The sequence below is a fragment of the Podospora bellae-mahoneyi genome (assembly GCF_035222275.1).
Source record: "Podospora bellae-mahoneyi strain CBS 112042 chromosome 1 map unlocalized CBS112042p_1, whole genome shotgun sequence".
NCBI lineage: Eukaryota > Fungi > Ascomycota > Sordariomycetes > Sordariales > Podosporaceae > Podospora > Podospora bellae-mahoneyi.
The window spans coordinates 6,183,829-6,198,159 of NW_026946359.1; the positions used below are offsets into that span (position 1 = coordinate 6,183,829).

At 53.3% G+C, this 14,331-nt stretch overlaps 3 protein-coding genes across 3 annotated transcripts; 2 read left to right on the plus strand and 1 right to left on the minus strand.

The window, feature by feature from the left end:
* Window positions 1–3,832: 3,832 nt before the first annotated feature.
* Window positions 3,833–4,990, plus strand: QC761_118418 (uncharacterized protein; the record flags this gene model as incomplete). The annotated part of the gene is made up of 4 exons (XM_062875125.1): window positions 3,833–4,226; window positions 4,282–4,324; window positions 4,374–4,552; window positions 4,620–4,990. 4 exons carry the CDS (start codon window positions 3,833–3,835, stop codon window positions 4,988–4,990), a joined length of 987 nt encoding a protein of 328 aa, XP_062738359.1.
* Window positions 4,991–5,887: 897 nt separating this feature from the next.
* QC761_118410 (uncharacterized protein) lies at window positions 5,888–7,657 on the plus strand (the record flags this gene model as incomplete). Its single annotated transcript, XM_062875124.1, has 1 exon — window positions 5,888–7,657. One exon carries the CDS (start codon window positions 5,888–5,890, stop codon window positions 7,655–7,657), a length of 1,770 nt encoding a protein of 589 aa, XP_062738360.1.
* A 2,161-nt stretch (window positions 7,658–9,818) lies between these two features.
* Window positions 9,819–13,101, minus strand: QC761_118420 (uncharacterized protein). Its single transcript, XM_062875126.1, has 3 exons — window positions 12,355–13,101; window positions 11,267–12,280; window positions 9,819–11,208 (listed from the first exon to the last, which is right to left on the minus strand). The coding sequence occupies exons 1-3, from the start codon at window positions 12,473–12,475 to the stop codon at window positions 10,847–10,849; spliced, it is 1,497 nt and encodes a 498-aa protein (XP_062738361.1). The 5' UTR covers window positions 12,476–13,101; the 3' UTR covers window positions 9,819–10,846.
* Between the last annotated feature and the right edge of the window lie 1,230 nt (window positions 13,102–14,331).

Consider the following 14,331-nt stretch of genomic DNA (forward strand, 5'->3'; position numbering starts at 1 on the left):
AGTCTGACAGGGCGACAGTGAAAGTTGCTCCTTGGAGTTGTGGTGAAAGGCCACAGAGGGATCGTCTGTCCAAGGAGCCCAGGGTGCACCCGCGCGGGTGAGAACCTTGGCGAGATCGGTATGTGTGATGTCGAGGACAACCTGCTGGAGGGGCGTAACCTTCGAGGCTTAGGTGTGAGTCCACCTTCTGCTGAGTAGAATACTGGGTCGGGGGTTCTAATGATGCGGCAAAGTTTCCTTCCAGTTTTTGATTTGCTCGGTATCCGTGGGGAGGTTCATCAAATGAGAAATCCGTCGTTTTACGCGATACCCGCCAGTAAGGAGCTCAAAGACGCACCTCGATTCTTTAGATGCGTCTTTGATTTCGAGCTTGTAGACCTGTTCGACGAGAATCGGGTGGTTCCCGCAAACGGTGACTAGGTAACCTGGCCAAATCCAGCATGCTGAGCTTCTCAGCAATAATGCGGACCAGTTCCTAAAGCAGCTTGATGAGTCCGAACTTCCTGTTGGGCGTCATGATGGTCATCATTTTCCTCCTTAGAGATGAAAGTCGCAAGAGGAAGTCGGAGATACTGGATAAATGTGCTAGTCCCAGTCGACCAGTGTGGTGAGTACCTAGACTGTTCCTTGAATTTGAAATGGATGTTGAGCGCCAGAACTGAGGGACAGCTTGTGGAACGGAAAAAATAAATGAATGAAACTCATGGAAAAGAAGAAGTAAATGGGTGTCGAGCGGAAGATCAGTACCACATTAAGATCACAGTCGTCAGGCGGCCATTGCGATGAAAATGAAGGAAGAGCCGTCATTGCTACAGGAGCGTCGCCTCGAGAGCAAGCTCAGGCTGTGGCTCAGGATACACAGACCACTGCTGTTATTGACAGGATGTGAAAAGGATGGGGCCTGTAAACCAACTGGAGTGGGCCCTATTTACTTGCTGTAATTTGATTTATTTATAGGTGATAGCGTTGGCAACAGGTCACGTTTGCTGTCGGACCCTTCACCCACCTTTTCACCTTTTCACCTTTTCGCCTTTTCGCCTTTTCTTTTCTTTTCTATGGCCCACATGCGTCAAATTCCATTCGTCAATCTCACCCACGGCCCATGCCTTGCGAGCCTGCGGAAAAGACATTTCCAAGCCCAGGGTGGACAAGAGGAAGCGCAGAGCCTCCCAAATCAGCCTCGGTTAGCTCCCAATAGATCTGGCGAGTGGAGGTTCGACACCAAATGCGCCTTTCGCGTCGGGAGAGTCACTGACCCAGAAACCGGGTCAGAAGAAATCACGCCTCTTAACGAAGCAAAGCACATACGTCTCCCCGGTCGTTGTGACAGCGGCTCACGGCTTGGAACGCGCTAGAACCGACCTCTTGCGACAACTTGAGGGCGAATTTAGCGGCGACACAGGAAAGGTGCTCTTGCTGTTCAGCAATGCACCTCCAAAGCGACCATCTGGAATGTTTTTTCAAATCGAAAGTCCCGCTGAAATGAGCTGCCCGTGTTTTGCTGGGATGAAGAGGAAGATTGCAACCCTTTTCATCAGGTCCACCGGATGGAAAGCAGCCGTTTCCGCACACCATCGACACATGTGCTTCTTGTGGCCCTAACTGCTGGTTCAATGCCGAGGTGCCTCCCGACGGGCACAAGATGGTCTGCCGAACTGGTTATATGGAAGGATCTCGGAGATTGCAGAACGTGGGATAATAGTGTTTGGGAGCGGGATGAAGACAACGACTGGGTAGTACGTGAGAACATCGAGATTCCCTGGGCTTACGAAGCCTAGGAACGAGCGGCTGAGAGGGAGGAAGTGCAGGAGGAGACAGAGCAGTGATCAACAGGTTCAGGGAGAGGAGGATCTGGAGAGCTGTTCTGGGTATCCGATTCAGCCATTCAAATACTTATTTTTCAACAAGGCATCTTGATACGCAGTATTCCGGACATGGGTCTCGATGGACACACCAGACAAACTGCCCAGGGAGGAATGAAGGTCGCGTATCGACGTCACGAACTACGGCATCTCATAAAGATTGTCATGGGAAGATCAAGGGGAACAACGGCCCAGTGTTGTAGTCAAAACACGGAGCTTTTATGCGGCTAGGCAACAGTGCAATCCGTTGATAGCCTGCAATATCTTTATTCGCCAACCCGTCAAAAATACCCAGGTGCCTAGGAATCATCCTTCAGGACTTTCGGTGTGCAATGCCGATTATGTTTGCCCTTGATGTGATAAGATCAGCCATGTAATATCCACAACCGGGCATTCAAGCTGACCAAATGCTATTGTCTTGTTGGACCGAATCGGTCAAGTCTTCGAGGTATACGCAAAAAATGGAAAGATGAAACTCAGCGCCGGACTTTGACTCCATGGCGGTATACATTCACACCAAGTCCTTAATCTAGTCATGCCCTCCGCTGCTAACCTTGTTATGGTGTTTCTCCCGGCGTACCTCGCATTTGCCTCTGGCTAGGTAGAGGATCCTTTTCCATGTTCCGTCCCACGGCACGCACTGGACAAAATAACTGCTATTGCCAGCTAGTAAGACATGTGGTGACTGTCAACTCACACCTTTTGAAATAGAAACCAGGCCTCTTGGCTATCCATTCAAGGCCTACTGACCATCCTTTTGGGCTTGTTGGCTCAGTATCTTTGAAAGACTTCCGGTTGTTTTCTGAAGCGTGGTTCGGCATGTCAGCTTGTGCTGACTTACTTACCAGTCTCAGTTTGTTTATCCCCAGCGTGCATCGTTACGTACAAGCTACAGATATCACTGCAATAGTCGAACTAATTCTGCCGTGGGAGGCACTCATGCTTTCCGCTAGCCGTTGCCAGCTCTATTTTGAGGGTTGAAACTCCGACCCCAGCATCATTCAGTCGACTGCTTTTTGCCTACCTTGAACCACATGACCACGAAAGCAGGAGGTTGATACGGAACAAATGCCGTCTAGCCGTCTGACATGAAGCATTTTGTCAAGGTTGACTGAACCCTTCCGGGAACGGTGATTTCAAACCTCCCAGAAACCAGGTAGAGTCCAGGGGTCGAACTTCCCGGTTGGGGCCAGAGCGCCAGCACCTGTCAGCACCATCGCCTCTTGGCATCCTTCTGACGCCCCGGGAAGCACTCCGGTGTGCACCAAGCTTTCTAATTACGACGGTATGGGCTTAATGCGCTAGGCTGACTTCATGGCAGCCAATTGTCATAGCCGCTACCAGACTTCAGTACATACCTAGGTAGATACCTAGATAGGTAGGTGTATTGGATGTCGCTGAAGAACATTGGAGTGGGAGGCCCTTAGCAATCAAGATCTTTCACCTCTGGTATCATCTGTTCTTGCTGCCATCCATGTGTTGAAGAACCTGTCAAAGTATACTCCACGGCGTGGAGGCCTACGTACGTGAATGGCGAACTAAATCTCCGACCCCTTGGTGATACAGTAAGAACATGAAGCATGTAGCACGTCTGCGTACACTTATACAGAGCCCTGTAAGGTATAGTTGGGTAACATCAAAGGATCCGCCTTGTCATCCTCAGTCTGTGCGTTCAAGTCAATGTTTGTTGCCGAACCTTACAGGTGCTGATCACCGGGGTAGGAAGCCATCGTGAGTGGTTAGCTACATGTCACTAGGGTCTCCGTATTCGTGATGCCTTGGTGAAAGTCCAACACATAACCACTTAGACAGGAACGGCATACAGCACACCTCAACCATGATCGATCGGACGATAAATAGGAGCGCCATCCCGCCATACCCATCGTCTCAGTCGCTCACCATCCAGCCTTCACCCAGCCCTTCTCGTCATATCTCAAACTCTTCGCCTCCAGACACAAGTCTCCGTCACGATGGCCCCATTCAAGTCTCAGTTGCTGACTTCAGCTACCGCCGCGCTCCTGGCCAGCCAGGGTGCTTTGGGCCAGCCGCTCACCAAGCCGATCCTCAACCCTGAGTACAACCTCGGTGCCATGTCCCAGGCATTCTTGCCCCATCTCACTGCACCGGCCACGACAGGCATCACCAAATGGCCCTGGGGGAAGCTTCCTGCATTCTGCAAATCCGAATCCATCCACGAGGGCTTTTCCGCCTACGACATGGAGGTCTATGAGGTTACCTTTGCGGACTGTAGCCAGCCTTGGTACATGTGCCGCCACAACGGGTCGACAATGTCGGTGAACGGTATGATCAACGCGTTCGGGTCCCTTCCTGTGGGAACCAGAGACTTCATCCGTCATATTGTTGGTGAGTTGTTGGTGGTTTTGGCAGCCGAACAGGAACAACTCTGACATCTGAATAGTCTTCCCCAATTTCATGACACCCAATGTTGCTGCTCACGCCAAGTAAGCTCCTCTCTGTCTCTTCAACGTACAGGACTGACAAAGTCAAAAGATCTGGATCGGGTGATCTCATGATTGGTTACAATTACCTCGACGCCAGTCTCTGGATCCACGAATCAGGCCACATCTTCGACCGCCAGCATGGTGGAAACGGCGACTATTCCGCCACCTCTGCCTGGCTCAACGCCTACAACTCCGACTCGCATCTTCCCACCAGTTATGCCAACAGCAGTAAGCCATGCCCGTTGCTGTCTTTTGGAAAGTTTGGAGAGAACGAGTGTACTGATGGAAACCACAGGCCAAGCCGAGAACTTTGCCGAACATGTTATTCTGGCCACATACGACAACGTCGTGCCCGGTGGTCTGGCCGGCATTCCCGCGCCCACCCCCAACCGCCAGGCTGTCCAAAACCAGTACACCACTGTCAAGAATCTCCTGGGCAACAAGATCCGCAAGGTCACTGGCGCGACCTGCAATCGCCAGCCCACCCCCTTGATCGGCATTACCAGCCCTGTTGTCTGCATGGGACCTGATGCTTTGGCTCAGGGTGCTTGTGTCGGTACACCCAACATGAAGAGGGATGAGAACGGCCATGACGCTCTCATTGCCGCTGCCGAGAAGGAGCCTGGCATCTATGAGCCCGCGAGCCGCTGGACCGAGTCGGCTTAATTGTTGTTGGCGGTTGGCTGGGACGGGAGGGGTTTGAAGTGTGTGAACAGACTGCATTGATAGCTTAACCACCGGGTGAGTGACATGGTGGGATGGTGTTTGTCAACTGAATCAATCAAATCTGTTTGGATGACTGTTATGTCTGCTTTTATCGGTGGTGAGCCATGTTGCGGCCCCAGGTGCGATAAGTTTGAACCTTGCGGTGTGCTGACTGAGCTTGCGAAAAGATGAAGGCTTTGGAGCACCGAGGCAGTCCCAGATGCTGGCTTTGGAAAAAGCAGAAGCAGCTCTGGCCAGGCGAGGTGGGCAGATGACATATTATCAGCTCTGGATGGAAGGAGATTCATCAACGGGCAATGCTGCTTGTTCTTCTTGCATAATGACCACATACCCTGCTCTCTGCAAATACCTCAACGAGAATTCAAATATTCACATGTGAGCTGCGTTCCACAAAGTCCCAGCAAACCCAATTCCGCCCACCGCGGTAATCTATCTCCTGGGGAAATCACTGCGATATTGGTGGTGGCCAAGTCGACCCAGCCCTATGGGCGGAATGGGCTATGCCTTATCACGGCCCTTGGATGCATGGGATGAATTTGCTGTCCGGTTATCCCGTTCTCATCTTTGTCCTCTTGTTTGCTCATGTGCTAACTGGATGTAGTTAGGCACTCATCAGCCCTGTGCACGGGGGTAGCCGAAGCCATCATGAGGGTGTCACAGCCAAGACTGCTGCGGCCTCCAAACACCTTTGTCCGATTGGGCAAGGCGTTCTGTGATGCAGGTATGGCGCGTGTCATAAGAACCATGGGTTGCGGCTGGGATTTCAAGTCGACGGCATTGCAGACCTGATCTTCGGGTTTCGTCAGTTGCGTTTCTGAGAGGCATTGCAGCTGTTCAATGTCCATGATGAGCGACAAACCCAAGCCAGCCGAGCTGCTGAGTGCGGCAGCAGTTGAATCGCAAACAATCAAACCAACAGAAGCAGGAAACGAACCACCAGCCTACACTGACAATCCCTACCTCACCAATGGAAGTACTACCACTCAAGCTCCCGCAGGGGAGATCGACTTCCCCGTTCTAGATCCCGGGACTGCCCGTCTCAGAATCGAAAACCAGAACCTCTACGCCATGGATCTTGAGCACCAAAACCTCCACGCCCTTCTCGACCGCTTCGTCGTAGACCCAGGCTTCTCCCCCGACGCCCCCCTCCCGGCTTACACCCCGCTCGACTCTGCCTTCATCCCCTCCTTGCTTACCCACCTCCCCTCCCTCTCCACCCTCCTCTCCCTCCCCCTGACAACCTACCCCTCCTCCCCCCCCTACCCCCACTACTCCTCCCGCGACCGGCGCACCATCCACCCCTCCCGCACCAGCTCCCCCTTGGCCGCCTTGGAAGACGAGGACCTCAGGCGCCGATACCACGCCCTCCAACAGCAAATCATCTCCACCTTCTTCCACGCCGTCGCCCACGGCAAAAACACCGAGCTCGTCACCCAGTTTGTCAAGTCCGGTTTCGTCTCCCCCGACTGCCCCGACGCACTGGGCGCAACCCCCCTCATGGCGGCCGTCGAGGCCGGAAACGGGCAGATGGTCTGTCACTTGATCTCCCTCGGTGCGCAGGTCGACGGGTACGGGAAACTACCCTCCGGCAGCCTCCGCCGCCAGAGGGGAAAGCATGCGGACTTGCCGCTCGAGCGGACACCGCTCATGGTTGCCGCGAAGAATGGGAACCTGGCGTTGGTGAAGCTGTTGGTGGAGGATTTTGGGGCGGACGACGGGATGATTGCTCCGGACGGGCAGCTAGCCCTGCGGCTGGCGGCGGAGGGGGGCCATAGGGAGGTGGTCGAGTACCTGCCGACGAGAAGGGGGGGCGCGTGGAGGAGGTGGAAGACGCATCACGGTGTTGCTGTGGAGAGAGTCAGAAGAGCAGGGAGGAAGATCGTGAGGTTTGTGTGGTTTTTTGTGTGGGATCTGCCGAGGTTTCTGGCTTGGAGTGTGCCGAAGCATACGATCATCAGACCGGCGGTGAAGACGGTGAAGTATTGCTGGGAGAATAAGGGGCGGTTCGGGGGGTGGGCGAAGAGGCAGGTGAAGGAGTTTCCCGGGAGAGTGAAGAGGGCGGGCCAGGGGGTTTGGGAGGGGGTGAAGAAGTTGCCGAGGGGGGTTTGGGAGGTGATGAAGGAAATTCCGGGAGTGATGAAGAGTTTGGGGAAGTTTATCTGGAAGATTTTCAAAAAGATTCCGGAGGTGATGAAGAATCTGCGTATCTGGATATGGACGACGATGAAGAGGATGGGGGTGGCGGTGGGGAATGTGTTTTTGAGGGTGGTGTCGGTTCTTCATACGGCTGTGGCAGCTGTGCTGGGTTATTTCAGGAGTATTTCTTTGAAGGATGTATGGAATGGGATCAAGGCTGTCTTTCGGGCTGTTTTTGTCGGATTGCCAGAGGCAATTTGTAAGGCAGTCGTTGGCTTGGGCAAGTGTGTGGGCATAAGTATTGTCGCCTTGTTTGGGCTCACAGGGCAGGTGCTGGTTTTCCTGTTTGAAGCCCTCTGTTGGGTGGCCGCATACATCCCGAAGCAGCTTGGAAAGATCGTCAGCGCGATATGGGCGTCGATCTCTAAGGGATATTATGAGATCATGGTGTGGATCAACCCGAAGCATTGAGTTTGGTATCATGAATCTCGAGAGTGGGAGGACGGTGGTTATGGACCATAGATACATACCCTTTCTACTTTGCAAAGATTTTTTTGAGCCTCATGTATCATAGCAAGCCTCTCATTGTGTTAATCAGCCCCTATCTCGTTCGCGTCACCTCCAAATCAAAAGTATCAACCCTCTTGTAAACAAAAGCCAACCAATGCCATGGGTATCTGCATGTGGGTATCATTTAATGCAACCGAAACCAATGCAAATCACAAATCCCCTGTGTTATTCCAATATCCCCCCAAATCCAAACGCAGTCTAGGAACCCTCCTCATCATTCACATCAGCCCAGTCCAGCCCTGGATAGTATGCCAAATCCACCAGCTCATGCTCACTTCCCTCCGGTGTCGTCAACATGATCACTGGCGCTCCACCACTAGTGGCCAGGTCGGCCCGAGTGGGGGGCGGGAAAAGCTTGCGCCAAGCGCACTTTGACAGTGTTTCAGCTATCCCATTATTGATCTCGTCCTGCTGCTCCTCGTTCTCGAAATCACGGACGACGCCAAGTTTTCCATCACAGACGGCTGTCTGGTCGTTTGGGCGGAAAGCAAAGGAGAGGGGGGTTCCCGTGCCAGTGGCAATGCCGGTGACGGTTGTTGGGCTGGAAGAGTCGATTGTGTCAGCGGAGGGGGTTGAATCGTCAACGACCTCGGGTTCAGAGTCTTGTATCTGAAGCTGTTGAAGGTCGGCTTGAAGAAGGGACTCTGACTCGGGCTGGCGGTGTTTGTTTGGAGCAAGGGATTGCGGAGTCTGCCCCTGCTGATGGCTGACGACTTGATGGTCCGGTGGAAGATGGCGTGATGGTTGATTTGTGAAAGTGTAGTTGTTCTCAAAAGATACCTGAGAAGATCTGTCCTCTTCCGTAGGCTTGTTGTCTGTTGCCAGGGTCTCAGGCTCTTCTCTCTTCTCAGTCCCGAGAGAATCTTGTGAGAAAGCCTCGGCAGGGCAGAGATGATGCTCGATCCCACACCGACGAGCAACCCTGGGAGCAGTTTCATTGTGGAGGTTGTCCGGAGGGAGAATCGTGTGTTCCTCATCCGCAGATCCCTGGCTGGTTTCCTCTGTTGTAGGGGATCGAACATGTCGCTTTTGGACGGTTCCAAAGGGGCTCCAAGTGCGACCGCATTCTGATGAGCTCCAGGAGTCTTCGTCGCCAATACGGAGCTGACTTGGCTACAATCTCGTGAAGCTGGGGCATGTGCGGCGCGCTTGCAGCCGCCTTCATGTACGCTTCCTTTAGTCGCAGGCAGGCGTCCAGGGCTTCAACGTTGGCAGCTGAGGCATCTGGGGGCGTGGCGGTCGCACGGGGCTCTGTCGCGGGTGATGAATTGCTGGAGTCCATTTGAGTGTTTCTGGGTGTAGGTAAGCTTGTCGAGATTTGATATGAGAACTTTGTTATGAACTCTCAAGGTGGATCGAACAAGGCAGAGAACGTTCCCTGTGGAAAGTCAGGTAAGTGGGGAGGAAAGATGGATGAGTCTGAGTGAACAGAAGTGGTTTGGTTTGTTAGAAAAGGTAAAGAGTAAAGTGAGCTGAGTTAAGTAGTCGAGAAAATCTGTTTTTTGTCGTGGGTGAATTATAAACCCCGCTCGGCGTAGTTTGGCTCTTGTTCGCTTTTGTGATCATAAGTCAGTTGTTGCTCCGAACAACCTTCCAGTAGCAGTGAAGGGAGATTTCTGAATGAGCTATTCATGTGCTAGACCACAAAGCTGGGAGCAGTGGGCATCTCTATCGCTATTTGTGAATCTCTGGTTTGAATTCAAACCCAGAATCACCAAGAGAGAGCAACAACATTGCCTACCCTGACACTCCCACCGCCCTAATTGATTTTGTAAATGTCTCTACAGATATGCAGCACAATAAAGCATCATCTCAGGACACATGATTCCCCCTGCTGTGGCTCAATGACTCGGATCTAAGGTACGTGACTAACATTGGGGAAGTGAAAACACCCTGTGGTATTTGGTTTCTATCATGGAGTTATTATCAACACCCCCAAGGCCAGCAGCCAGACTTTGCGAGCCCTCGTTGTTTTACACCCACAATGCTTCGTGATAACAACAATTGCAATGATCGAGGCAACAGTTGCAACAATTTTTCACAATGAGTGAACACAACTACGGTAGACATCACTGTTGGATTGTATCACAGCCTACTCAGAGCAACTTGAACCGGATGAGCTTATTTCACTTGTTTATTAAGCCTATCCTCTCCAGGAACAAGCCAGCACTAAGGTCATGATATCAAAGTCAAAAGGTTTACGCCTTTTTTGTTATAGTACAGATGTGCCTGTTATACCGCCACACCATCGGCACCGTAGACACCAAACAAGCCGTCCTCCTTAAAGGGCTCCGTCCTCTCCAAATATTCACCACGTCACATAACGCCATCACCAAGCCCGCCGTCCAAAGAATGCAAGTAGGAAAACCATCGATGGGGTAAATATATAGCCAAGCACCATCAGCAGCAAAATCAAGTTAAGTTGTTATGCGCACGACTGCATATGGGACATAAAAAGCCCAACATCTTCCGCCCTTCCACGTCCCTGATCATTCCATCATACCTCCTGGCAATATTCCAGACCTTGTGCACAACCAAGCTGGTTCATGCGCCTCAAAGCGAACCGTCCATTGGCTGGGCCTCGAAATATTCCTGCACCATCATGCCATTCATCCCTCCGCTTTTTCTGCAAACACCGAGAAAAAGACGAGTATCTTGCTGCCAGCAGGGTATCCCATCCACCGACTTAAACCCGGAAAAAAAAATGACACCAAACCCTTTCTCCCGCCTGAGGCGGGGATGATGAACACAAAAACAAAAAGGATAGCTCTAGATAGAGCTGAAGAAAGGTAGAAAGAACAAACTGACCAACCGAATGATTTCCTTTTTTTGAACCCCCCTTTCCTTCGCCATCCTCCCATTCCCAGGGGTATTTGTCACCGGATTGACCCAAAAAAAAAAAAAAAAAAAAAAAAGCTACAGGTATAAGGGGGAAAAAAAGGCCACCTTCCATCCCAGACGCACCTCAACTTGAGAAAAGCACCCCTGAATCTTCTGGCGACTCGTATACACACACATACATGAATAGAAAGAAACCGCCTCGAAGAGGATACTATGAAACCCCGACCCCAAATGTAACCCGGTCGACTTTTATCTGGGGAAAGGCGCCCCTGGTGCGCGTGTGTAAACGGTAGTGCCATTTGGTCGTGGACCTTCGTACTGCACGCCCGTCATAGCCTCAGGACCTGCGCCATTGGTTGGCCCATCGAAAGACCGAAGTGGCGGCAGCTCGGCTTGTTGCCGGGCTCTGGCATATTGGTCATTCGCGTAGTGCTCCGACCCAGGCGGAGGAGGGCCTGGCATTGAGTGACTCTGGCGGTACTGAAGCTCCTGAATCTGACGTCTCATATCCTCCATCTGCGCATCGCGCTTAGTTACCTCCTCGGCAAGCTGCTGAACATGTGACTGAAGATCTCTAATCGTGTTGGTCTGACGTGTGTGTTCTTGAATGGCTTTGCGGACATTAGCTCTCTATTACAAAAAGACACATGGTTCCCCAAACAAACCAACCTTTGGTGAGAATCTCCCACTTGGAAGCCTTGGTGCCCCGCTCTTGAGGCATAAGATCCCTAAGCTGCTCAAAAAGCTCCTTCATCTCCGTACGACGTTTCCGCTCAGCCAGCTTATGGGTGATACGAAGCTCGGGGGTCCTGCTATACGGCTGGTTACCCGCATGAAGACCGCCTTCTTCGTTCTGCAAATCAGACAACTGCTTGTGCTGCAGAGAGTGATGGTGGGTTGTCGAGTACTCCGAGGTGACCGAAAGCCTCTGGTATTCCGTCATGCTGTGGTGGTCTTCGAGTCGACGTTGTCCGGGAGGCAGCCTTGAATCAACTGTGTATTGGCTGCTGGCCAACGATTCGGCAACGCTGCTTCTCCTCGAGTTTGCCAGGGACTGAGGTGGTCCCGACATGCGTTGAATAGCATTGTCATCTTCGGGAAAAGCCCAGGCCTGACCCTTAGTAGGCTCTGCTGCTCGAGCAATAAGACTGGTGGTTGGCCCTGTGATGGTTGGCGCAACTCTTCCTCCTCGGGGATGAACTTCGGGTTTGCGTTCTGCGTTTGGTTGATACCCATTGGAGATGCGGTTGGTAGCAAGAGAATCGAGGTTGGCACGAGGATGTCTCTGTTGCTGTAGTGTATTCTGGATTGACGACGTCGACTGGTTGTGGCTTGCATAGGGGGACCCGCTCAATCCCAATTGCCCGAATCCCTGGTTGAACCTGCTATCCACGCTCTCCCTCCGCGACATACTAGGCTCCGGCAGCTCGCTATGGCCAAATGTGGCGCTGTTGGGGGCCGCCTCCAGCGATTGCGGACGGTCAAAGCGGCGAGGGTCGGCGCTGAGAGGGGTTGTCGGCGACACGATCGAGGCAACGCTCATATTACTGTTCGTCGGAGACACGAGTGGCAGCGGGAGGAGGTGGGTCGCTGTTGTGGGCGATGGTGTCTTATCGACGGGCGAGGTTTGGAAACCGGAGTTTGGTGGGCTAAGGACGCCCAGGCCTGAGCCTGTGGAGTTGTCTGCCAGAGCTATTAGTCCTCTTCTTCTCTCCCCCTCCGTGACCGAGTAGTTCATTTCAGCTGGAGCAACATACGCTTGCTAGACACATCTCCGCTTGAGTAATAGGCAGAGTCTCGGTGGTCTTCAGGTGAGTTCAGCACATTTGTCAGGGCGGCGGGCCCGAACTTTTGCGAAGGTGGCCGTTGTTGCTCCATGACGTTGGTTGGGCCGTTGCTAGTTTGCCAGTAGCTGCAGTGTGGAAATCCAAGTCCGCACGTGGCTCAACCCACGGCGGCGTCGAGTGACGATTCTCAACAGCTTTCAACGTCTCAAGGCACTGAAAGGGGAGCAGCCACGGTCGGCGACGGCAGTGGTGCTCGGCTCAGATCGGGAGGCAGGTCAATGGGCCACTGGAGGCAGGGCGGGGATAAAGACGAGGAACAGGACGAGATATGTTGCGAATCAAACAGAAGCGATTGACGCTGAGCCGACGTCTCCAGAGTTGGGTCTTGTTGTCTGGTGTTGGGCAGCTGTGAAGACGGACAGAAGGTCAAGCAAGACTGACGGCAGGCAGCGTTCGCAGGCGGTGGTAATATCGACGACAGGTTGCTGGAACGGAAAGCCGAAGGAGGAGCGGCAGGATTGTCGAGTGTCAAGGACGGGACAAGCACGTTTTTCAAAGAAGCCTGCCAGCATTGGGCTGGGGAACAAGCTGCCGGGGAAGGGGGGGCGTGGAGGGGGGAGCCAAGCGCACCAGCCAGCAGCCAGCAACAAAGGGGCCGCTAGCCGGGGGGGACAACGGGCAGCTGGGATTGGGCGGATGGAATTGATGGGCGGCGATGGCACCGGAGTGGAGGGCGTAGATGGTAGGGGAATCCCTCCCAGCGCAAGAGAAGGGCCCGTTCCTCTGTGGACAGCCACATGTATCCCGCATGCTCAGGTTCCGGGTACGCAGTTACAATGGGAAATGGGAGCGACATGGCACAAGCGCGGTCGATGCATGCATGCCAGGGTACAGGTTCGAGGGTGGTGGGTTGTGTGCGTGCGCTCTCTCGGCACGGCCAGGTGACACAGAACGGATCAGAGGCAGATGCCAGGAAAGTACCGCACTGGCAATCCCTTAACAGGGCTGCCGAAAGTGGCAGGAGCCAAGGCGGTCGCGAGCATGCTGAGCTGGGGCCGCGCTGTCTGTTTTGCAGTTGAAATTTCACGTTTCAGGCCACCTGCCACGAGGGACAGCTGTTAGTAGCGCAGGCCCGTGGTACCAGATCCCGATCGCCGCCGCCCAGAGGATCCCTTGGGGGGCTTTGGGGCCACTAACACGGCGTGGCGCGCCATAGTCGGGACGGTTTTGGAAAGTACCTGCCTGGAGCACTGTGGCCAGCAGCAGTGGGATGACTGAGAGGGCGGGGTGGTGGTGTGTTAGTGGGTGCCTTGCGCACACTCTGAGCTTGCAAGCACATGGCGAGTTTGCAAGGACAGTTGAACAAAGAGAAAGCATGCCCGCGAGGTGAGCGAGACCCTTGCGTGCATTGTTGTGGTCTCTCTGGTGGAGCGTGCACGTCGCAATTTGACTGCGTCGGTTTTCTTCAAACTGCACAAGTACCTTCGTGCTCGGATTTGCCTGTGATAGAGGGTATGTTGATATGGGAGCATGCCACCGAGTAACGGGGCACCGGCCGAGTCCTTCTCCGAGCACACAAGAGCGGCATTGCGGATGACCATCACCAGAGTTTGCCCATATCTTGTCCAGGTGTGGAACAGTCTGTCCTCTCTCACCTGGAGATATCACTGTGTCCTGGGGCCACACCGTGTTGGGGTGACAGCAGAGACTGCATACTGTAGAGCACATTTGTCCCATCTTGAGTATCAGGTATATTTGACTAGTCACTTAATCCCAGGTGGACATATTTCTATTTTGCTCTCTCTGTCAGTGGATGGACTGGGCCACCTGCAGAAGCCAAACGATGGTTGCAAAGCGGCGTCTGCCTCTCGATGCAAGGGAGGAGAAGAGGCCCAATCCCAAACCGTGCCATGGGAGCTGACAGAGAAACGTGCGTTTGGTCCAGTT

What these genes read in the sequence shown, in the direction of transcription:
- QC761_118420 (XM_062875126.1), bottom strand. Translation starts at nt 12,475, where the DNA reads ATGGAGCAACAACGGCCACCTTCGCAAAAGTTCGGGCCCGCCGCCCTG. An exon ending in CGGAGATGTGTCTAGCAAGC is followed by an intron (nt 12,281 to 12,354) that starts GTATGTTGCTCC and finishes TAGCTCTGGCAG; the next exon opens with ACAACTCCACAGGCTCAGGC. An exon ending in GTGGGAGATTCTCACCAAAG is followed by an intron (nt 11,209 to 11,266) that starts GTTGGTTTGTTT and finishes ATGTCCGCAAAG; the next exon opens with CCATTCAAGAACACACACGT.